We start from the raw sequence: 23,744 nt of genomic DNA on the forward strand, positions 1-23,744 counted from the left end.
GACAGGTGGATCTCTGTGATTCTGAGGCCAGCCAGGGCTACAGAATGAGTTTCAGGACAGGCTCCAAAGCTACACAGAGAAACCTTGTCTTGGAAAACTAAAATAATGATGATAATAATAATGAGGAGGAGAAGGAGAAGAAGAAGAAGAAGAAGAAGAAGAAGAAGAAGAAGAAGAAGAAGAAGAAGAAGAAGAAGAAGAAGAAGAAGAAGAAGAAGAAGAATTTAACATTTTCCGTGATTATCTTCACATGACTTGACTTCCAATCCTTTGGACAATTTCTCATCACAGTGTGGGTTTTGGACACAGGAAAATTCCCCCACTGGAAGGTCTGAGGCAAACTAGACACAACATATAGATTTGTGTTTCTGTGTTCTTCAACATAAACTCATGCTTTCTTTTTTATTTTATTACATTGATTTACTAATTTAATGAGGGGCATCCATGTCCTGATGCCCGTGTGAGGCTTAGAGGATGACTTCTGGGCCTCAGTTCTCTCTGTCACCCTGTGGTTTCCATGGATGGAACCCGGGTTGTCAAGCTTGGTGGCAGAGTCCTCGAGCTGTGTATCTCGATGGTCTCCTTGGACACCAGTGTGTTTGAACTTTTAATTTGAAGGTTCCTTCATTTCTGGAGTTGGCACACAGGAGAACCCCCACCCTGACTTAGAAAAGGTGTTTACTGGTCTGATAAGTAGTAGCGTTGCCTTGGGTGTCTCTGCGGAACCGTGTCTTCCTGTCCACCTTTAGTAGAGCCAGCTAGTGTTGTCTGGAATGTTGTCAGCCATACTTTGGGGTGACTTCTGTCATGGTTCAGCCACGATGGCTTTGTATGTTCCAGGGTGGAGGGGGTGTGGATTAGAAATAAATATTTTAAAAAAGATTGATTTCAGGTGTAAATAGAATACTGTCAGATTTAGAAGTCAGACAAGTATTAATTGAATCTTTGACTTTTGAAAATGCTAATTCAGAATTCAAAAGGGCGATTGTGCCTTTAAAGGTAAGATCAGCACCAATAGATGAATGGATTAGAAATACAGCTGATACTGGACCTCAGGTTTATGATGATACTTTGATAGGAGAAGTGATTTCTAAAAATTTTAAGGAAAATCAAAATGTCAGGTGTTTTAATTGTGGTAAGCAAGGTCATCTGAAATGAGATTATAGGCAAGGCATTCCTATAAAAAATGTATCTTTTCTAGAGAGAATCCAAACAGAAGGCCCCAGCTTTCTGGAGTATGCAGAAGGTGTGGCAAAGGCCAGCACTGGACTAATGAATGCAGATCAACATAGGCCGAACAAGGTAACCCTTTGCCACTGGGAAATACCAAAGGGGACCTCTTGCACGCTCCAGGGTTCAATTTGGTTCAATTATTCCCTGTCAGCTTTGGAGAATATCCACAGAGCAATTAAAAGACTTAATGCCTGGGGCTGGAGAGATGGCTCAGAGGTTAAGAGCACTGCCTGCTCTTCCAGAGGTCCTGAGTTCAATTCCCAGCAACCACATGGTGGCTCACAACCATCTGTGATAAATTCTGGTGTCCTCTTCAGGCCTGCAAGCATACACACAGACAAAATATTGTATGCATAATAAATAAATATTTTAAAAATACTAAAATAAAAAAAGACTTAATGCCTGTTTGTTAAAGACAGCACTGGATTTGATCAAAGACAGATCAGCCTTAGCAGAAAAAAATAAAAAATCACGCCAGGAGATGGTGGCACACGCCTTTAATCCCAGCACTAGGGAGGCAGAGGCAGGCGGATCTCTGTGAGTTTGAGGCCAGCCTGGTCTACAAGAGCTAGTTCCAGGACAGGAACCAAAAAGCTACGGAGAAACCCTGTCTCGAAAAATCCAAAATAAATAAATAAATATAAAAATAAAAAATCACAAGAAGCCGGGCGATGGTGGTGCACGCCTTTAATCCCAGCACTCGGGAGGCAGAGGCAGGCAGATCTCTGTGAGTTCGAGACCAGCCTGGTCTACAGAGCTAGTTCCAGGACAGGCTCCAAAGCCACAGAGAAACCCTGTCTCAAAAAAGCAAAAAAAAAAAATCACAAGAGACAAGAAAACAAGTATTTTGGGCAAACTGCTATAAATGATCAGAGACAAAAGCTAAAAATACAGATAAATGGCATTGAGATGGAAGGTTTACTAGACACAGGTGCAGATGGAATATAATTTCACCAAAATCTTAGCATCCAGCTTGGCTTCTTCAGGAGGTCAATGTTCAGTTTCTAGGGATTGAAACTTTGTCTCGGGTAAAACAAAGTGCAGGGTGGGTGGAATGTATAGGGCTAGAAGGACGAATGGGAAACTGGTTTAAATTTTTGTTTTTTGGTATTTTTTTTTTTTGAGACAGGATTTCTTTTCTTTTTTTTTTTTTTTTTTTTTTTTTTTTTTTGGTTATTCGAGACAGGGTTTCTCTGTGGTTTTGGAGCCTGTCCTGGAACTAGCTCTGTAGACCAGGCTGGTCTCGAACTCACAGAGATCCGCCTGCCTCTGCCTCCCGAGTGCTGGGATTAAAGGCGTGTGCCACCACCGCCCGGCAAGACAGGATTTCTTTACATTGTCTTGACTGTCCTAAACTACCTGTGTAGATCAGCCTGGCCTCAGCCCCACAGAGATATGTCTGCCCCAGCCTCCCAAGTGCTGGGATTAAAGTTGTGCACCACCATTGCCCAATTCAAATAGGAAAATTAAAGTCATATGCGGGTAATATAGCCATGAATTTATGGGGCATAATTATTACAGCAATGGAAAACACAGATTAACATTTCCCCAATCTCAGAAATAAACCATAAAATAAAGAACACTTCTGAGAGCCGGGCGATGGTGGCGCACGCCTTTAATCCCAGCACTCGGGAGGCAGAGGCAGGCGGATCTCTGTGAGTTCGAGACCAGCCTGGTCTACAGAGCTAGTTCCAGGACAGGCTCCAAAGCCACAGAGAAACCCTGTCTCGAAAAAGCAAAAAAAAAAAAAAAAAAAAAAAAAAAAGAAAGAACACTTCTGAGAAAAATATTAAAAGCTATTATCAAGAACAGTCACAGCCCACTCAGGTTGTACATAAGCAGGACACAGCAGCTGTTTGTCTCTCAAAGACACCAACTCCCTACCTTTAAAGTAGATAAATGACAAATCTGTGTGTAGAACAACAACCTTTGACATCAGAAGAATTACAGGCACTAGGACAGCTGGTACAGGAGAAGCTAAATGCTCAACATTTGAAGCATCGACCCGTTCTTGGAATTCTCCTGTATTTGTCATTAAAAAGAAATCTGGAAAATGCAGGATGGTAGCAGATATAAGAGCCATAAATAAGGTGATTCAGCCAATGGGCTCTTTGCAGCCTGGAATTCCCTAGCTTTCTTTACTGCCTAAGTGATACTCTACGAGAGTGATTGATATAAAAGACTGCCTATTTTTACTATATCTTTACAAGAACAGGAGAGAGAAAAATTTGGCTTCATAGTGTCTAGTTATTATAATAATCTATTGGAAGGTGTCAATGGAAAATTCTTCCACAAGGAATGCTAAACAGCCACACCTTGTGTCAATATTTTGTACAACAGCCATGAGAACTAAATCATAAACAGTTTCCTCAATCTAAAAATTGTCATTACATGGATGATACCTTACTGGATGTTTCAGATGCAGATACCTTAGAAAAAATATTTGATGAAAAAGAGAATTTTGTCTTTCTAGGGATTACAAATTGATCCTGAAAAAAACACAAAGAGGAGATTCTACCAATTATCTAGGATAAAAGACAGGTTGACAGAAAACTCAACCTCAGAAAGCACAAATCAGAAGAGATAAGTTATGAACTCTTAATGATTTTCAGAAGTTGCTGGGATTTTTATTAACTGATTACAGCCTGTAATTGGATTAATTACTCAAGAGCTAAGTAATGTATTTCAAACCTTTCTAGGTATAAGGTCTTTTTTAAATTGATTTTTATTGAGCTCTACATTTTTTTCTGCTCCCCTCCCTGCTTCTCCCCTTCCCCCTTCAACCCTCTCCCAAGGTCCCCATGCTCCCAATTTACTCAGAAGATCTTGTCTTTTTTTACTACCTGTGTAGATTAGATCTATGTATGTCTCTCTTAGTGTCCGCATTGTTGTCTAGGTTCTCTGGGATTGTGATTTGTGGGCTGGTTTTCTTTGCTTTATGTTTAAAAACAACTTATGAGTGAGTACATGTGATAATTGTCTTTCTGGGTCTGGGTTAACTCACTCAAAATGGTATTTTCTAGCTCCATCCATTTGCCTGCAAAATTCAAGATGTCATTATTTTTTTCTGCTGTATAGTACTCCATTGTGTGGATGTACCACATTTTCCTTATCTATTCTTCAGTCAAGGGGCATTTAGGTTGTTTCCAGGTTCTGGCTATGACAAACAATGCTGCTATGAACATAGCTGATCACATGTCCTTGTGGCACGATTGAGCATCCTTTGGGTATATACCCAAAAGTGGTATTGCTGAGTCTTAAGGAAGGTTGTTTCCTTATTTTCTGAGAAATTGCCACACTGACATCCAAAGGGGCTGTACCAGCTTGCATTCCCATCAGCAATGCAGAAGTGTTCCCTTTTCCCCACAACCTCTCCAGCATAAGTTGTCTTTAGTGTTTTTGATGTTGGCCATTCTTACAGGTGTAAGATGGAATCTCAGAGTTGTTTTGATTTGCATTTCTCTGATGACTAAGGATGTTGAGCATTTCCTTAAGTGTCTTTCAGCCATTTTAGATTCCTCTGTTGAGAGTTCTCTGTTTATGTCTGTACTCCATTTTTTTATTGGATTATTTGTTCTTTTGATGACCAATATCTTGAGTTCTTTGAATGTTTTGGAGATCAGACCTCTGTCTGATGTGGGGTTGGTGAAGATCTTTTCCCATTCTGTAGGCTGTTGTTTTGTCTTGTTGACCACGTCCTTTGCTTTCCAGAAGCTTTTCAGTTTCAGGAGGTCTCATTTATTAAATATTTCTCTCAGTGTCTGTGCTGCTGGGTTGTATTTAGCAAGTGGTCTCCTGTGCCAATGCATTCAAGTGTACTTCCCACTTTCTCTTCTATAAGGTTCAGTGTGGCTGGCTTTATGTTGAGGTCTTTGATCCATTTGGACTTGAGTTTTGTGCATGGTGATAGATATGGATCTATTTTCATTCTTCTACATGTTGATATCCAGTTATGCCAGCATCATTTGTTAAGTAGGCTTTCTTTTTTACATTTGATATTTTTTGCTTCTTTGTCAAAAGTCAGGTGTTCGAAGATGTGTGGATTAATAACTGGGTTTTCTCTTCAGTTCCATTGGTCCTCCTGTCTGTTTTTATGCCAATACCGGGATGTTTTAAGTGCTGCAGCTCTGTAGTAGAGTTTGAAGTCAGGGATTGTGATGCCTCCAGAAGTTCTTCTACAGTAGAGGATTGTCTTAGCTACCCTGGGTTTGGTTTTTCCATATGAAGTTGAGTACCATTCTTTCAAGGCCTGTGAAGAATTTTGCTGGGATTTAGATGGGCAGTGATAAGGTCTTAAATAATCCAAGATTATCATCTGAGGCTGAGAGAGAATTGGCTTTGGTGGAAAAAAGATCACAGGATGCACATGTGGATCACTTGGATCCAGAACTTGATTGTAGCCCAGTCGTTCTACCTTCTACTCACTTTTATAAAGGAATTCTTTTTTGATTGTTTGTTTGTTTTATTTTGTTTTGTGTTTTTTGGAAAATGGTTTCTTTGTGTAGCTTTTGAGTCTGTCCTGGTTCTCACTCTCTAGGCCAGGCTGGCCTTGAACTCACTGATATCCACCTGCCTCTCTCCCAGTGCTGGGATTAAAGGCATGTGCCACCACTGCCTGGCTATAAAGGAATTCTTAAACAGAGAGAAAACAGTATTTTAGAGTTGTTATTTTTTAGCACACAAACAGGGTAAAGAAATAAAGGCCTATGGCTGGGTGGAGATGTGATGGAGGAAGGTCATTGGCTAATAAAGGAACTGCCTTGGCCCATTTTATTGGTTAGAACATAGGTAGGAGGAGTAAACAGAACAGAACACTGCGAGGAAGAGGAAGTGAGCTCAGACTCCACAGCTCTCCTCTCGGGAGCAGACGCCTCAGCAAGATGCCATGCTCCCGGCTCCTGGGCAGACACACACAAAGCTCCGACCCAGGATGGACATAGGCTAGAATCTTCCGGGTAAGAACGGTGCTACAGTTTATTAGAAATGGGTTGATCGAGATATCAGAATTAGCCAGTAAGGGCTAGAGCTAATGGGCCAAGCAGTGTTTAAATGAATACAGTGTCCGTGTAATTATTTCGGGTTAAACCAGCCGAGCAGATGGCTGGGGTGTTGGGGACGCAGCCCCGCCGCCCTTATTACTACAGATTGGCGCCCAGACGTGTGGACAGCTGAATCCACTGAAAGCCTGAGAAAGCTTGAGAAAGAGAAGAGCATGTTTTCTTGGTAGCTGCAATTTAATAGAGGCTTCCTGACTCAGCTTTAGCTGCAAAACCCTGCAGCTCATTAAGAGGTCCTGCCACAAAACACTTAAATGGTGTTGACGAAAAGCTGAACGCATGCTTTTCAGTTTTCAGCTGTAGCAGGAAAAAAGTTGCGCTGTTTAAAAATGCCAGCTTTCGGGCTGTCCTGCCAGGGCAAACTCTGACTCTTTTACGCAGGCGGTTCATGCGGTTTGCAAGCACAGGATGCTGAGGCTCGCTTGCTGGCAGGGACCTTGAAACACCATAGAGTTGTGGCTATAAACATGGCTTCAGCCTGTATATCCGCCATGAGGCTGGAAAGCTAAGGAATGGGCTGGATCTAGCTGGCAAAGCCACGGCTTTAGGCCTACTGAGATTGCTTGGTAAATTAAAGACTCATGTGGTCAGAAAAAGAGAGATATACAGTAAAGAGAGATTCAAAGACAAAGAAAATTTCAAATGGTTTACTGTGTGTTAAAAATATATGCAAGCTAAAAGTTGAAGTTCTTAAAGTAAAAAAAAAGGAAGAGAGTTGTTGTGTGTGGTAGTACACACCTTTAATCCCAACACTTGGGAGGCAGAGGGAGATAGACCTCTGTGACTTCAAGGTGTGGTAGCACACGCCTTTAATCCCAGTGCCTAAAAGGCAGAGACAAACAGATCTCTGTGAGTTCAAGGTGTAGTAGCAAACACCTTTAATCCCAATGCCTGGGAGGCAGAGACAGGCGGATCTCTGAGAGTTCAAAGACAGCCTGGTCTACAGAGTTATTCCAGGTCAAAGATATACGCTCAAAAAGCAAAAAGTTAACCTAGGAATGTCACAGCTTAGATTCTTAAGTGCCTAGTGATTTAAAGGCGCAAATCAAAAGTGCTCCTGGATAGTAAAAAATTGCAGATTCACAATAGGACAGATTCAGACCACTAAATGAGTCACACTGTTGGATGAATGTACGTAGGCTTGGGAGAGAGAAGAAAAAGAATATAGAGAATAAAGTCAATGGTTTTAAAAAAAATGTAAAGTCTTTAAAGAGACAGAGTATAGATAGTTAAGAGATTAAAAGAAATAAAGAAAAATAAGCCACGTAAAAATGGAAAATTCACAGAGAGTCTGGATTATGTACACTGTGTTTTCTTTAAAATTTTTGACTGTGAAGGAGCTAAGTACAGAGAGACATTTCATTATATGGACTGCCAAGTGTAACCAGAACGGATATCATGAGGGTATGACTTCAGAATTTGGGTCTAAGGATATGATGCTTTGGAGAGAGTCTTCTTTTGTTTTCACAGAGGATCAGACCTTGTGGATTGCATTTATTTATTTATTTATTGACACATGCTCTGGCATTCTTCATGCCACACCTCTCACAGGAGAAAAGGCTTCTCATGTCATTCAACATTGCCTTGAGGCATGGAGTGCTTGGGGCAAGCCCACATTTTTAAAAACTGATAATGGGCCTGCCTATACCTCTCAAAAGTTTAAGCAATTTTGTTTGCAAATGCAAGTTACACACAATACAGGCCTGCCCTATAATCCTCAGGGACAAGGCATTGTTGAGCGAGCACATCGCACACTTAAGTCTTATCTAATTAAACAAAAAAGGGGAATAATGAAGGAGTTGCCCCCGACGCCAAGAGTGGCCATTGCCACTGCTTTGTTCACTATAAATTTTTTAAATTTGTATGACCATGATCAGACCGCGGCGGACCAACACTGTTCGCAGCCACGGCGGCCAGAGGAACTTGTAAAAGGGAAAGATGTGTTGACTAATGAATGGAGAGGCCCGGATCCTATAATAATAAGATCCAGGGAAGCTGTTTGTATTTTTCCACAGAATGAAGAAAATCCTTTCTGGGTCCCTGAACGGCTAACAAGAAAAATCTTGGAACGGAAGGATGGCGGGGATCACTCTCATGCTGATCGTGTTGACCTTTCTGTTGCCGATGCCGGTGATGTCTTCGCGAGTTGAGAGCCCCCATTGTCCAGATCAACTCTACCTGCCTTGATCTGTCCTTCACAGAGGGACTGTCTGCTGTTTCATACTTCAAGGAATGGGTGGGGGTGGAATTATTTGGTGCAGTCATTTGCTGTGGATTGGTGTTACTTCTCTGACTGGTCTGTAAGCTCAAAACAAAAGAGATAAGGTGATGATTGCACAGGCTCTGGTTGCCCTAGAACAAGGGGCTTCCACTGATATTTATGCTCAAGCAATAGGCCACTGACTGAACAGCTCTTGCACACCTGGAACTCAGGTTCATTGCACAAGGTAGAGTGTTCAGCCTGACCTCCCAAGAGGGGTGTTGAGCTAAAGGCATCGCACAGAGAGTGGTTCTCTCTGAGAGACATGTTGTCCTGCATAAGAGTTGCCTGCCTCATTTTCCCTTTCCCAGAAAAAATGGCAGAGGGCAGGTCGAAAGCATCCCGGGTTCAGTGAATCTAGGGATAGATTTCGTACACGTCTTACATATTTTTACATTGGGAAGTACAACCACTGTCTCTACCCTCATAGGCTGGGAAAGCCTGATTGCTTTTAAAAATGAAAAGGGGGAGATGTGGGGAGCCGTTCCCACATACTCCATGGCAAGATGACGCTGACCATCAGCACCACCACTGTAATCAAGCCAGTGCGCATGTGCATGGTAAATGACAGTTTACCTTGTCAAGCCAGTGCGCATGCACATAGTAACTTTCCATCCCTTGCTCTTTGCCTCTCCCGTGGCGTCATAGGGTTTGACAGGCTGCAGCCAGTCAGAGTTTGACACGTCCGAGGCGAGGACTGTTAAGATATATAAGGGCCGGGTTTTCGACCCTTGAGGTCTTCGCTCTGTAAGCTTATGCTCTCCCTCTCAAGACGCATAAAGCTTTTCTGCAGAAGGATCCTGAACGTGCCGCGTCGTTCTTGCTGGCGAGACGGTAGCGCCGGACAGTCCTTATTGTACAGTTTTACTCCGTTAGAGTTAAAACTTTTCCTTTTTATTTAGACAAAGGGGAAAATGTAGAGGGATATTGGATTGTACTGTGAAATTCTAAGACTCTTGGTGAAGTTACCCTTGAGTCAGGGGGCGGAGTCAACAACCAGCTGTCTGGAATTAGCCATAGAGGTTTTGGAGGAGCCAGGATACGATAAGATAGAGAGGCACAGAAAAGTGTAGGGTGGGGCCTAGAAGGATTCATGGGTCTTTTTGATGTGGAAGCATGGAGAGAGAGGGTCAGCTGCTTGTTTCTCTGCTGCTTTTTTGCCCCGTTATCTGACTCCTGAGATTTATTAATGATAGAACAATTTATATAAACAATTCACACAGCTGTGTCCCCTGGTTGAGGAGTGGATTTCCTCCACTCCAGATAGAGACAGTGACAGCAGACCAAGGAAAACATCCATCCACAGTCAGCTCGGTGAGCCCTGAGCTCACTGGTCCCTCACAGGAGCCTGGGTGAGTCGGGGATCACCACTGACAGCCACCCCAGTGCGCATGTCCGCTCACACAGCTGCACCACTGACAGCCCCCCCAGTGCGCATGTCCGCTCACACAGCTGCACCACTGACAGCCACCCCAGTGCGCATGTCCGCTCACATAGCTGCACCACTGACAGCCCCCCCAGTGCGCATGTCCGCTCACACAGCTGCATCACTGCAGCCCCCTGCACAGCTCCCAGCAGCTCCACTCCACATCTTCTCTCCCTCAGGAACTGCAGCTGGTTTAACCCTGAGAGGGAAGCGCTACATTGTGTCAGCTCCGTGAACCTGTATCTTCCTGTGTTTCCTGGGCCTCATCAAGAAAGTTCACACAGTCACCTCGCAGTTCTACAGAATTTTCCTTTTTTATAATTTTAAAACGTTTTTTTTTAATATTTATTTATTATGTATATAATATTATGTCTGTGTGTATGCCTGTAGGCCAGAAGAGGGCACCAGATCCCATTACAGATGGTTGTGAGCCACCATGTGGTTGCTGGGAATTGAACTCAGGACCTTTGGAAGAGCAGGCAATGCTCTTAACCACTGAGCCATCTCTCCAGCCCACAGAAGTTTCCTTTACTAACACAACCTCAGGCCAAGTGCTGTTGTGTCACATGCAGCCCCAGTTCCCCTCACACTGAGGTCACAGTCACCTGAGCTTTCCCCTCAGAAAGGCCCCCCAATTCTCCCCTCTTCTTCCTTCTGTCTTTGACATGTGATCATACATATCTGTGGTTTTTCAAGACAGGGTTTCTTGGAGCCTATCCTGGAACTAGCTCTTGTAGACCAGGCTGGTCTCGAACTCACCGAGATCTGCCGGCCTCTGCCTCCCGAGTGCCAAGATTAAAGGCATGCGCCACCACTGCCCAGCATGATCTTATTTTTGAGTCATTCATCATATACTTATTGTGTATGAATGTTATCTGTGGTCAGCACTGGGACCCATCATCCCTCACAAGACAAAGATGGCAGCCCCATGACAGAAATGATCGTCTCCTTGGTCATCAGACATCTCTGCTAAGGCTCCTGGAGCTCCTGACTGGACGTCACAAAGCTAGAAGAGAAAACTGCAGAGGCCGGAACCTGGAGCAGGGAATGAAGGAATTTCCATCTCTGGCATTCTTCATAATCTTTTATTTTAATTTATGAATTTTACATCTGTAAGTGTTTTCTATCTTTTTTTGTTTCTTTGTTTTCAGAGACAAGGTTTCTCTGTAGTTTGGAACCTGTCCTGAAACTCACTCTGTAGACCAGGCTGGCCTTAAATTCACAGAGATTCACTTGCCTCTGCCTCCTAAGTGTTGGGATTAAAGGCATGTGCCAACATCGCCAGGCTATAAGTGTTTTCTTGCTAGTAGTGTTTGTACCATGTATCTGCATGGTGTCGACAGGGGCATTGGATGTCATGGAACAGGAGTTAAGTATGATTATGAGCCATCACGTGGGTGCTGGGATCTGAACCTGGGTCCTCTGCAAGGGTAGCAAGTGCTCTCAACCGCTGAGTCATCACTCCAGTCCCTGGACCATGTTTTTTTAATTTTTATTTTTATTGATATTTATTGAGCTCTACATTTTTCTCTGCTCCCCTCCCTGTCTCTCCCCTCCCTTCTTCTACAACCTTCTCACAAGGTTCCATGCTCCCAATTTACTCAGGAGATCTTGTCTTTTTATATTTTCTACTTCCCATGTAGATTAGATCTATGTAAGTGTCTCTTAGTGTCGGCATTGTTGTCTAAGTTCTCTGGGATTGTGGTTTGTAGGCTGGCTTTCCTTGCTTTATGTTTAAAAATCACCTATGAATGAATACATGTGATAATTGTCTTTCTGGGTCTGGGTTACCTCAATCAAAATAATGTTTTCTAGCTCCATCCATTTGCCTGCAAAATTCAAGATGTTATTTTTTTCTGCTGTGTAGTACTCCATTGTATAAATGTACCACATTTTCCTTATCCATTCTTTGGTCGAGGGGCATTGAGGTTGTTTCCAGGTTCTGGCTATGACAAACAAAGCTACTATGAGCATAGTTGAACACAGCCCTTGTGGTATGATTGAGCATCCTTTGGGTATATACCCAAAAGTGGTATTACTGGGTCTTAAGGAAGGTTGTTTCCTAATTTTCTGAGAAATTGCCACACTGACATCCAAAGGGGTTGTACCAGCTTGCATTCCCACCAGCAATGCAGAAGTGTTCCCTTTCCCCCACAACCTCTCTAGCATAAGTTGTCATCAGTGTTTTTGCTGGATTTTTTTTTTTTTGGGGTTTTTTCAAGATAGGGTTTCTCTGTAGCTTTGGAGCCTGTACTGGAACTAGTTCTTGTAGACCAGGCTGGCCTCAAACTCACAGAGATCTGCTTGCCTCTGCCTCCCAAGTGCTGGAATTAAAGGTGGACCATGTTTTTTAATAAACATAAATCTAAAGTAGGCTCAGCCTGTAAATCCTCGAGTCTCCACTGGAGGCAGTACCAGGATTCCCAGACGCAGAGAGGGAGATGGGACCTTGGGAAGAACACAGGACAGATTTGAGGTGAGACCCTCTGGATCCCTCCTCTCTGCCCATCCTACAACCCAGGTTAGATTCTGATAGATGGGAAAGAGGAGAGAATGTAAAGGGAGGGGTTGAATGGAAGCAGGAGCTCAGGAAGTTCATGCTCTTATCCCAGTCTCCTGAGTGCAGGGGCCTAGTTGGGCCTTGAGGGGACAGGGATGGAAAACACCTCTTACTGCTGTCACTCGGGGACCCCACAGGATAGTGAAGCAGGCACCACTCACAGGAATAGGAACAGGCCTAGTCCTGCATACTAACTAAAAAGACAAAAAATCAATACTAAAGCCAGAGGAAAGAGTCACAGGCAGAACAGCAGCCCTGACTGTCACAGCAGCCCTGGTGGCTCATAATCCTGGGGACAGGACGAGGCTCTGGACATTCCACTGTCCCTGTGATCACAGATCTCAGCATGATGTTCTAAGTGACCAAGAGAACTGAGCCAGGAGGGAGCAGAGTTGACCAGTGACCTTGTCAATCTCAACAATGCACTGAGCTTCACCTGGGCACAGCCCTGTTCTCACTCAGCTCCCACAACCTCATCCTGCCCCACCAGATGCACACAGCACAGTGAACACATATTCTGGGAGGTTCTCCACGCTGCCATTTATTTCCTCCACAATCTCTAGCTCAATCCTTTATTTTACCGCCAATCAACCTTTGAGATCAAGGACATGAACAATCAAGTTCACATTCAGATTCTTATTTTCTTATTTGGAGAAATCAGGGTTGCAGCTCAGGGCAGCATGGAGGAGACAGGATGGAGATTCCCCTCCTGTCTGCAGGAACAGGAAGGTTGGCTGTGGAAGGGAACAGGGCAGTGCAGGGGCAGGGTACTGGTATGCGGGGGGGGGGGGGACTGGGCTCCCCAGTTCTTCACATTGAGCCCATAGGATCACAGGGAACATCAGACACTATTGCTGAGAGTGAACTGAAGGGCTCTGGATGTCACAGGAGAGACCTGGACACATCGTCTGTCACTCCATCCACACCAGGCAGCTGTCTTCACGCTACAGAACAAGAGTCATGAACAATCACTGTGAAGACAACATCCCAACAACCCACCACTCACTCAAAGCTGATTCTGGGAGTCCCTGAAACCCAATCATGTCCACTCTGCCCCTCCCCAAGTCAGGTCCCAGAGGGTCACCTTTACAGTCTGGGAGAGACACATCGGAGCTCTGGGAACTGTCCCTGCCTGGGGTAAAAATATATGTATTCATGGGAAGGTAAAAAATTCGCCCCTAGAAAATTTGCTGGAGGAGCTATTATGTATTGCCAGAGCTCCCCAAATACATCAGCTTCACCCCACAGGCCTCAGGGTCAATCCTGCCCCCCCCCTTACCTGGAGCTGGAGCATAGTTCCCTCCTTTTCCACCTGTGAGAAGAAAAGCTGTGAGAGACCAGGGAAGTCCCCGACCGTAGGAAGTTTCCAGAACTGACAGCAGACCCAGGGTAGAGACAGCAGCAATGAGGGGTGTGGATGTGTTTCCCATTAATGAGGCAGAGAGTCTTCTAAAAGGGGCTGAGAGAGAACTCAGACCCTGCTCTTTCCTACCTGTGCTTCTCCTCCTGTTAATCACAACAACCACCACAGCCACCACAGCTCCAATGACCACAGCTCCAAGGAGAACCACAACAACAATGACTGCCATGTTGAGGTTTGTGGACTGAGGAGGCTCTGGGAAAGGAAGGACAGGGAGGGAAGGTGAGGGTCACGACCCCAGCTCTCAGCCCTGACCCTGCTCAGGGTCTGTAGAAGGCTCCAGCTTTCCCTGACCCCAGCTCTGCACCCACTCCCTCCTTACCCCATCTCAGGGTGAGAGGCTCAGGCAGCCCCTCATGGTACACATGGCATGTGTATTTGTGCTCCTCCCCAGAAGGCACCACCAGTGATGCCCACTTCTGGAAGGTTCCATCTCCAGAAGGTCTGGTCTCCACTAGCTCCATGTCCTGAGTCTGTTCCTCCTCCTCCCTCTGCCAGGTCAGGGTGATGTCAGCAGGGTAGAAGCCCAGGGCCCAGCACCTCAGGGTGACATCACCTTTAGGTCCAGGATGATGGGTCACATGTGCCTTTGGGGGGTCTGTGTGGAAGATGTAAGAAATCCCACAATCAACAAGATAAACTGAAATCTGCAAAGACAAAGCTATAACAATGATGACACTGAACTGTGTGACTGTTTGAACACTTCTGTCATCACACAGTGACCTGCAGGTAGAGCTGGTCCCCTCATCACAGAACTGCAGTTTCCTGGGAACCCAGAAGCTAAGAGGAAATCACATGAGTCAGCAGGTCAACATGGTCTTCTTATGTGGTGTTCTGTAGTATAAGTCATGCAGGAAAAGGATGAAGGAATGGAAAATAATTACTTTATATATGTGAATAAATTCACAGAAAAAAAGACTAAGAAGGAGGTACATGAGGTGCCACCAACTTCTGCCACCTTTGAGGCACAACCACTGTGGCCATCCTGGTGACCAACATTAACTGTCTTACCAAGTGAACAACCATCACCAAAATATGTAGAACTATTGGGTGAACCTCTGACAGTCAGAGAAAATGACTCCCCAAGTCACGCCTCTGGGGGTGAAAAATAGCAGGTATGGTCACCCAGGATTTCTGAAGTGTGCTATGGAGCCCAGTGCAGCACTCACTGGGACACAGCGGTGCTCACAGCGTGTGTGGATCTTCCCTGTCACTCCAGTCCTGGAGTTGCAGAAGACCCTGTCTCTGAGGAAGTTCAATTCCTAATTCACTAGGGCAACACTGTGACTTGGTGGGGCTGAGGGAGAACAGGGGACTCCGGGACTGCTAAATCTGGCAGAAATAGACTAAACTCCCAGGAATCTTTCTCATTTAAAGGAAACACTGACTTGTTTCAAAGCTACAGAAAAACTGTGTCTCAAAAAAAAAAAAAATTCCAGCAACAACAAAACCCCACTGACTTAATTTGTCTAATTATCCAGAGTGTCAGTCCCTATGGCACCTGTGGAGACTGATACACATGATAATACAGGGGAGGGAGAGAAGGAATACCGTCCTAGTGAGGAAGGAAAACGCACTAAAGGGAAAATGCCAACTTCGAAAATAAAACAAAGCGCTGGGCAGTGGTACCACACGCCTTTAATCCCAACACTTGGGAGGCAGTGGCAGGCGGATCTGTGTGAGTTCAAGGCCAGCCTGCTCTAGACAGAATGTTCCAGGACAGGCTCCAAAGCTACAGAGAAACCCTATCTCAAAAAAAAACAAAAAAAGAAAAAAAAAGAAAAAGAAAACAAAGCATACCAAAAAATGAAAGAAAGAAAAAAAAGAAGAGAAAAAAGCCTCCACAATTTAGTGTTTATCCAGGGCTCCCTATAAGTTCCCACGTGACAATTCTAGGAAGAGATAGAATTGGGGTGTGGGAGGGATGCAAACCTCACACAGAGGAATCTGGGAGAATGTATTCTTTGGAAAATTCTAGAAACTGGGGGAAGCAGCCTAGGGTAGGGGTATTCGTGTCTCCCATCAGGTGAAGGAGACTCCGGTCCTGGTGTGTAAGGGCTGACACACTCAGATGACAGGAGTCAGAGTCCACACACATTGGGTATGAGCAGAGAACCTGGCCTGGGAGAGGCCATGGCTGACAGGGGCTGCAGACTGAAGGAGCCACTGTTGGTGATGTCGGGATCCTCTCTCCTCCCTCCTGAGACAGATGTGGAACTGTCCAGGGAGAAGGCTGAGCCCTGGGAGGTCAGTGCGGTCCCTGCCATGCTGGATGAGGAGACCCAGGGACCCTGTCTGCCCTCAGAGACAGGGGCATGACCCCAGCTGAGGGTTTCCTCTTCCTCAGGACTGAGCCCAGCCCGAGGGCAGAGGGAGGAGTTGCCCGCGGCCCCGCACCTGTGCGCAGCAGCGCGTCCTTCCCGTTCACCAGGTATCTGCGCAGCCACTGCACGCACTCGTCCTCCAGGTAGGCCTTCTCTCTCTCTGCAACACCAGCCTGCTCAAACTTGCGCCTGGAGATCTGCGCCGCGGTGTCCGCCGCCGTCCACGTCTCCAGGTCCTCGTTCAGGGCGATGTAATCGCGGCCGTCGTAGGCGTGCTGTTCATACCCGCGGCGGAAGCGCCCGTCCGACCCCACCTCACAGCCGTACATATTCTGGATGGTGTGAGAGCCTGCGGGGACCCCGCGGTCAGCCCCGCCCACCTGTTCGGCCCCGGGGTCACCCTCGGCCCCGCCCACCAGAGGTCAGCCAGCGGAACAGCCCCGTCCCGAGACCACGCCCTCCGTCGCCCGCGCCCCGCCCACCCGCGGACTCTAAACCGAAAGGGAAACCGGGTCCGGTCCCCGCTCTCCTCCCGAACCGCGGACCTGGGACCCGGGGCGAATCCGGCCCGTGCGTGGGGACGCGGAGGGGTCGTGACCTCCGACCGCGGTCACTCACCGCCCTCGCTCTGGTTGTAGTAGCCGAGCAGGGTCTTCAGGTTCACTCGGAAAGTCTGCTCGTTGTTCTTGGCGTTCCGTGTGTTCCTCTCCCAATACTCCGGTCCCTCCTGCTCCACCCACGGCGCCCGCGACTCCATCCTCGGAGTCTCCGCGTCGCTGTCGTAGCGCACGAACTGCGTGTCGTCCACGTAGCCGACTTCCATGAACCGGGGCTCCCCGAGGCCGGGCCGGGACACGATGGTGTCGAAATACAGCAGCGAGTGCGGGCCTGGGGGCGGCGCGCGGTGAGACCCCGACCCTGTTCCCGGGTCCCCGGGCAGGAGCGCGGGCCGGAAGGGGAGCAGGGCGCGGGGCTCGGGACGCGGGTGGAGAAGGGGCGGGAGGGTCCGGCTGGGCCACGCGGGGACGCGGCTTCCCCGGTGCCGCCCCCGCCCTCCCCGCGGAGCCCGTTTCCCTCCCGACCCCGCACTCACCCGCGCGGGTCTGGGTCGGGGCCAGGGCGGCCGCCAGCAGCAGGAGCAGCGTGCGCGGTGCCATCGCCCCCATCTTAGATCTGCGGAGACTCTGAGTTCCGCCGTCTGCGTGGACTTTATAACCGGTGACAGCGGCGACGCTGGTTGGTTCCCTGTGATCTCTCCACCCAATGGGAGGGAGAACCGCCGAGTTGTCATCAGTGTCCGGGCAGAAGGACCCGACCCAGGTTAGGAGCTGGAGAAGTGAAACTGGGGACAGGGGAATCCCCAGCCCTGGGCTTCCCCACACAGACCTCACCCTCCTGGGGACTAAGACTTTGCCTGAGCCCTGTGCTGCGGGATGGAGCTCTGTGCGTCGTGGGGTCTCTGAGCGCCTAAGGACAACTGCTCCTCAGTTTAGTCAGGAAGAAACCTAAGAGCATGGAAGATTCCAGGTAAAATACAGCACTTAAAATGAATGTTCACGGAAACAGGTGCAGTCGGAGTCCTGGAGGGTGCGGGGCTGCTGTGGACACCTGCATGGGGGAGGGGTGACTGGAGTTTTTACAGCTCTGATTAAACACTTTCGACACACTGTGTCATATGTGACTCTCCCTGCAGGAAGGAGGCCCTACTCACCTCTGCTTTCACTTTCTACTTCAGTTTTGTGTGGCTGCGATTCGAAGACATCAAGTAAAAAATCCAGAGAAACAAAAATTGAACAAATCTAATTTTTCTCCACACTATTGAACACGGAAGAAACCTCAAATACCAGTGTGTACCTCTGCCATGAGAATCACTCTCTGTCCAGGAACTCAGAGGCCAACTGTTATCAGATCCAGGGTTCCACAAGTCTGTGACAATCATCTCCCTCATCTCTTCAGCTCATAAAGAGTGAAGGTCAGAGAGACAGAGAGACAGAGATATGCTCACAGGTTATGTAACTTCTACCACACGGTCACCATTATTCTGCTGTATAATTAGTTACAGTTCCTCTCTGACTGTGGTTTATTCACTAAAGCAACTGTACCATGGAAGTGTGTGCACACAGGTAAGCGTGGAGTGTAGACAGGGTCAGTGCCCTGCTGTATTTGGTCTCCACAGGGGTCTCTTCCCATGGAGAAGGGGTCTACTGTGCTGAGACAATGACCCAGGTCCACACGGACAATCTCAGGACTATGGAATGAAGATCCGTGTAAACACAGATGATCATCTGGGAAGAAACACTAGGAGTCCGAGTGTAAGCACAGGCTGTGAAGACAGGATCCTGAGTGAAGAGGCAAAGTCTCTGTTTACAGGTGAGATCCCTGGGCATCAGGCCTGGCAGTGTGAGCTGCCCACTGCAGGTGAACACAGGAGCCTGGTCTCTGTGGGAGTCTGTATGGTGCTTGCAGGCCAGTGCCTCTGCTTTAAAGAGAAGCATCTCTGTCCTGCATCCCAACCCACTTTTTGCTATTCTATTCCTGGAAGTAACTTTTCTTCTAGAAGTTTCTGGGTCTGACTATTGGAGAGAAGGAAGAGGAAGGGTGAGGGGAGGATGGAATCAGTCTGACCTGCAGGTCTGTCATGGTTTTTGGTTTGTTTTTGTTTTTTTAAGACAAGGTCTGTCTCCACAGCTCTGGCTGTCCTTGATCTCACAGAAACCCACCTGCCTTTGCATCCCTCGTCCTGGGATTAGAGGCTGTGTCACCACATCTGGCTTTAGTTACTTTTCTATGGCTGTGACGTGACCCTGGCAACTTATAAAAGGACTTGTTTCATTTGGGTTTAAGTTTCAGAGGGTTTGAGTCATGATGGCAGAGGAAGGTGTGGCAGGAACAGCTGAGAGCTCACATCTTGATCCACAAGCAAGTGTCAGAGACACTGGGAATAGTGGGAGTCTTTAAAACCTCTGTGCCCAACCCCAGAGACACACCTGCTCCAACAAGGCCACACCTCCTGCTTGTTGGGGTTTGGTGCTAACCCGGACCATAAATTATTTCTCTTAACCAGACCCCAACATAAACTCTCTCTGGACCAGCGTAGAGGCGTGGGAATAAAGACACAACTCACATGGTTTTATTGGGAGGGAGATTCTCAGTGGTCCCCTCATGAAGTCATGAGTTCACGTCCTGAAGAATTTTTCTCGCTTATTCTCCAGACAGCATTTATACCAACACGCTAACTGAACAGGAAATACACCAGCATTCTGCCTCCTAGGTAACCAGATGAATGGCTTTTAGTCACATACACAACTCCTGTCTGCTGTGTATGCTAGCTGTCATGTAGGCTTGAATCAGCATCTCTATCAGGCATCCTTCAAATTACAAGAAAGGAGCAACAACATCCTGACCCTTTGTTAGGGCAGGGACAGCCTGTCTGCAGGGCCATGTGACCACCTCGGGTGGGGCCTCTGGCTTCAGAGCCTGGCTGCCACACCATATGGAAATATGGGCCTACACCTGCTCTTTCCCAACAGTTCCATCAGCTGGATCTGAAGTATCCAAACCTCCGAGCCTGTGTCCATTCTCTTTCAAACCCCACAGTATTCAGTGTGGGATGTCAGATGCCCTGCAGGGTTCTGCAGATGTGTCCACTGTGGTCTGTAGACAAACACCCTCAAACAGGAGGACCCCACTGCACTAGGATCTCCCCCTTTGCTTCTGTCTCCTCCTGCCCAGTCCTCTGCCTTCTCCCTCAGGCCTCACCCCAGCAGTGCCCTGTAACATGAAGCGGGGGCCTGTTTGTTTGTTGTTGGGGTTTTTGTCCTCCCACCAGGTACCCCACAACTGTTTAGCCCCAAAGAAAATCACACATAGGTCTCCATAAATTATAAGCTGATTGGCCCATTAGCTCTAGCCTCTCACTGGCTAACTCTCACATCTTGATTAATCCATTTTTCTGATCTGTGTTAGCCATGTGGCTCAGTACCTTTTTTCAGTGGGGCAAATCACATCCTGCTGGTTCGGTGATTGGGCAGGAGTGGGACGAATCAGCTTCCTCCTTCCCAGAATTCTCCTGTTCTCCTTGCATCATTTCTATTTCCTGTCTGGTTTTTTCACCTATATTTCCTGCCAGGCCAATCAGCATTTATTTATAACATGATTGACAGAATACAGACAATTCTCCCGCACCAGTGCCCAGCACCCCTCACTCCAGAGCTCTGCACTAACACTGTCTCCTGCTTTGCATCTAGTTTCTCTCTGTGGTCAGCCATCTTGCTGTGAGCCAGGCTGTGTGGTTTCCTTCTGTAAAAGCTACAATAGGGGCTGGAGAGGTGGCTCAGAGGTTCAGAGCACCTGTTGCTGTCACAGAGGATCCATGTTCAGTTCCCAGCACCCACATGGTCCTTCACAACCATCTGTGACTCCAGTTCCCGGAGATCCAGTGTCTGGTGTACCTGCATACTCATAAGCTTAAAATATACATCTAATAAACACAAAATTATCAAAATACATTTAAACAAAATTCTCAAGCATGTCCCTCTTCCTCTCCTACACATCTAGAGTGTGAGTCCCAGGGGCTGAGGGCACAGAGCTGTTGAGTCAACATTGCACCTCCAGCCAAAGGAGCCAGAGCTGGAGCAGGACAGGGACTGGTGACTGAAATAGACTGTGCTGAAATGGTAATTTGCAAAGCAGCAGAAAATAAAAAATACAAAAGATTTCATTTTATAGACCTACTGTGCACAGTGGATCACAGCCTCATTAAAGAAGACACTGTGTGTGCTCGTCTGTGCACTTGAACCATGTGTTAATTTTTTTTTTTTGGTTTTTTTTTTTTGAGACAGGGTTTCTCTGTGGTTTTGGAGCCTGTCCTGGAACTAGCTCTGTAGACCAGGCTGGTCTCGAACTCACAGAGATCCGCCTGCCTCTGCCTCCCAAGTGCTGGGATTAAAGGTTTGTGCCACCACCGCCCGGCGAACCATGTGTTAATTTTTAATTGCTGCTGAAGAAGAAACATTTTAGTCACTTAAAGAGTCCCTTGTGACAGACCATGACATCCCCAACATCCAGAGAGTCCTGCAGTTAGTGATGTCCCCTGTTATAGAAGGAGCAGCAGGCCTGCTTTTCATCCCGCCCAGCTCCCTCACGGCTAGCTTTACACCCGAAATAACAACAAACAAATTGTATTCTTTTAAACACTGCCTGGCCCATTGTATCTTGCCTCTTCTTGGCTAACTCTCATATTTTGATGAACCCATTTCTGTTAATGTGTGTAGCACCACGAGGTGGTTGCTTACCGGGAAGATTTTAAGCTGTATCCATCTTGGAGAGGAGAGCTACGGCGCCTGCCTCATTGCCTTCTACCCAGCATCCTGTTCTGTTTACTCTGCCTACCTAATTTTCTGTCCTATCAAAGGGACAAGGCAGTTTCTTTATTAACCAATGAAAGTAACACATAGACAGATGACCCTCTTCCATCACCCTGTCCCCATTTTCATTCTTATTTCAGGCCTTCCAGGCTCTCACTATTAATATGAAAGAGAAGCATCAGAGTCTAGGGTGAATGTTCAACCCACTGAAGAAAAAACGCTAGACTAGGTCTGAGCCCACAGAGGGTGAGGCTGAAGGGGGAAGTGTGGCTGGCTGAGCTGTCCCACAGGTTCCTGTCCACACTACTCCGAGGGTCTCGGGTCCCAGGCTGTCCTGCCCTCATCAAACTTACAGCCAGGTGGAACATTACATTCTTTTCCACCAGTGGGAAGAAGACATCTTGTTTCTTTCAGTGATGAAGCAGATCCATGGAAACCAAAAGAGGCTGCAAATCCTGGAACCAGTGGATTTTCTAGAACTCTGAAACAGCAGTTAAAGAAAGGGCATTAATTGGTTAAAACAGGATCCCTTAACTTGGGATGAGGATGTGAGGGAGGGCCCTACTGAATCTGAGAACTTTGAACCCTTAGATTCTCAGGTTTATCTCATCTGTAGAAGCAGTCTCTCTACCCTCAGCCACGCCCCCTGGAGACAGGGCTTCTTTGTGTAACAGTCCTGTCTGTCCTGGAACTCTCCCTGTAGACCAGGCTGGCCTCGAACCCACTGAGATCCACCTGCCTCGGCCTCCTAAATGCTGGGATTAAAGTCGTGAGCCACCAGCACCCAACAGCTTTTTCACCTTTGATTGAGCAAATCAATTCTTCATTGTCTGTTAACCAGCAGTGACTTTCTCTGGAAATGTTAAGCAAGACAATCCTGATGTCCCTCAGAACCCAACATTAGTTACCTCTAGAATTACTGTTAGCATCCAGGTACACCTTGCCCTGCCCCTTGGGGACCTCACAGAATGTGTCACCCTGTATACATAGCAGGCAGTACCCTGGGCTGCTGTGTGGTCTCTGTGCACATGTGCTGTGCCCCATCCCTTTAAAGAGCACAATTTCACTGACTCCTTTCTCTTCCTCTTTTTCTCTCCCACAGTTGTCTCTCTCTCTCTCTCTCTCTCTCTCTCTCTCTCTCTCTCTCTCTCTCTCTCCAGCTCTCTGCCTCTCTGTACCTCTGTTTCTCTCTCTCCCCCACAAGACTGCTCTGTGCTGCCCTTCTCTCTCCCCTTGCTCCCCACACCCCGCCAATAAAACTCCACATAGCTCTGCCTGCATGGCATGTCTGTCTCTCACCCACCCTGGAGCTCCTTGGATCCGCCCTGCCCTCTCAGGTTCATCTTTTGCCACATTTTAACACCTATAACCAGACTGCAGGCAGAGCAGACAGCTAGAGGGGACAAAGGGAGTATAGTGCCAGAGGGGATTGCTGCAAAGCTAAAGAGCTTAATAAGTTTGCTAATTCACTCGAGCAGAAGTCTGTAGAATATGTGTGGGAATGGATTTTAAGGTGTGGAATAATGGTGGAAGGATTATTAAAACTGGGTCAGATTGGGTTTATTGATATGGGCCCTCTAAGTGCAGATTCTAGATTTAATATGGAAGCGCTCCCAGTTTAAAAAGGTCAACTTTTTAGGGGCTGGAGAGATGGCTCAGTGGTCAAGAGCATTGCCTGCTCTGCCAAAGGTCCTGAGTTCAATTCCCAGCAACCACATGGTGGCTCACAACCATCTGTAAAGAGGTCTGGCACCCTCTTCTGGACTTAAGGCATACAGACAGAATATTGTATACATAATAAATAAATAAATATTTTTTAAAAAAAGGTCAATAGTTTGCTTGAATGGTTGTCTGAAGCATTTGTCAAAGATGGCTTACTGATAAGGACTTGGAGATGCCTGACACCTTTGGCTCAGTGTTGACAAAGGAATTTTAAGGCTCAGGGAAATTGCAGTGCTGGAGTGAGTGTGCTGTGTAAAACCTAATCCTCCACAATGGGAAGTCCAGAAGACACACCCTTCACAGATCCTGTAAGTCCAAGTAATGAGGGGCACCAACAGGGTTCAAGAGTTTTGTTGTCAACCTTTTCCTTGAGCCA

The 23,744-nt window shown here is 46.9% G+C and overlaps 1 protein-coding gene across 6 annotated transcripts in view; it reads right to left on the reverse strand.

Moving 5' to 3' along the window:
• The window catches only part of LOC142854163 (H-2 class I histocompatibility antigen, Q10 alpha chain-like), a 31,927-nt gene extending 14,426 nt beyond the window's left edge, over window positions 1–17,501 (reverse strand). For 3 of the 6 annotated variants that reach the window (XM_075979353.1, XM_075979349.1, XM_075979345.1), the window contains exons 1-4: window positions 17,374–17,501; window positions 16,899–17,168; window positions 16,354–16,629; window positions 14,497–14,554 (exon numbers count right to left, since the gene is read on the reverse strand). In XM_075979353.1, coding sequence (XP_075835468.1) covers window positions 14,497–14,554; window positions 16,354–16,629; window positions 16,899–17,168; window positions 17,374–17,446 — 677 coding nt within the window. In that variant the 5' untranslated portion in view covers window positions 17,447–17,501. Of the gene's footprint in view, window positions 1–12,192; window positions 12,425–13,051; window positions 13,481–13,620; window positions 13,669–13,815; window positions 13,849–14,028; window positions 14,152–14,278; window positions 14,555–16,353; window positions 16,630–16,898; window positions 17,169–17,373 lie in introns of those variants that run through there. The other 3 variants (XM_075979348.1, XM_075979347.1, XM_075979352.1) reach the window with 3 other exon arrangements.
• Between the last annotated feature and the right edge of the window lie 6,243 nt (window positions 17,502–23,744).

Source organism: Microtus pennsylvanicus, chromosome 7 (assembly GCF_037038515.1).
Source record: "Microtus pennsylvanicus isolate mMicPen1 chromosome 7, mMicPen1.hap1, whole genome shotgun sequence".
Lineage (NCBI taxonomy): Eukaryota > Metazoa > Chordata > Mammalia > Rodentia > Cricetidae > Microtus > Microtus pennsylvanicus.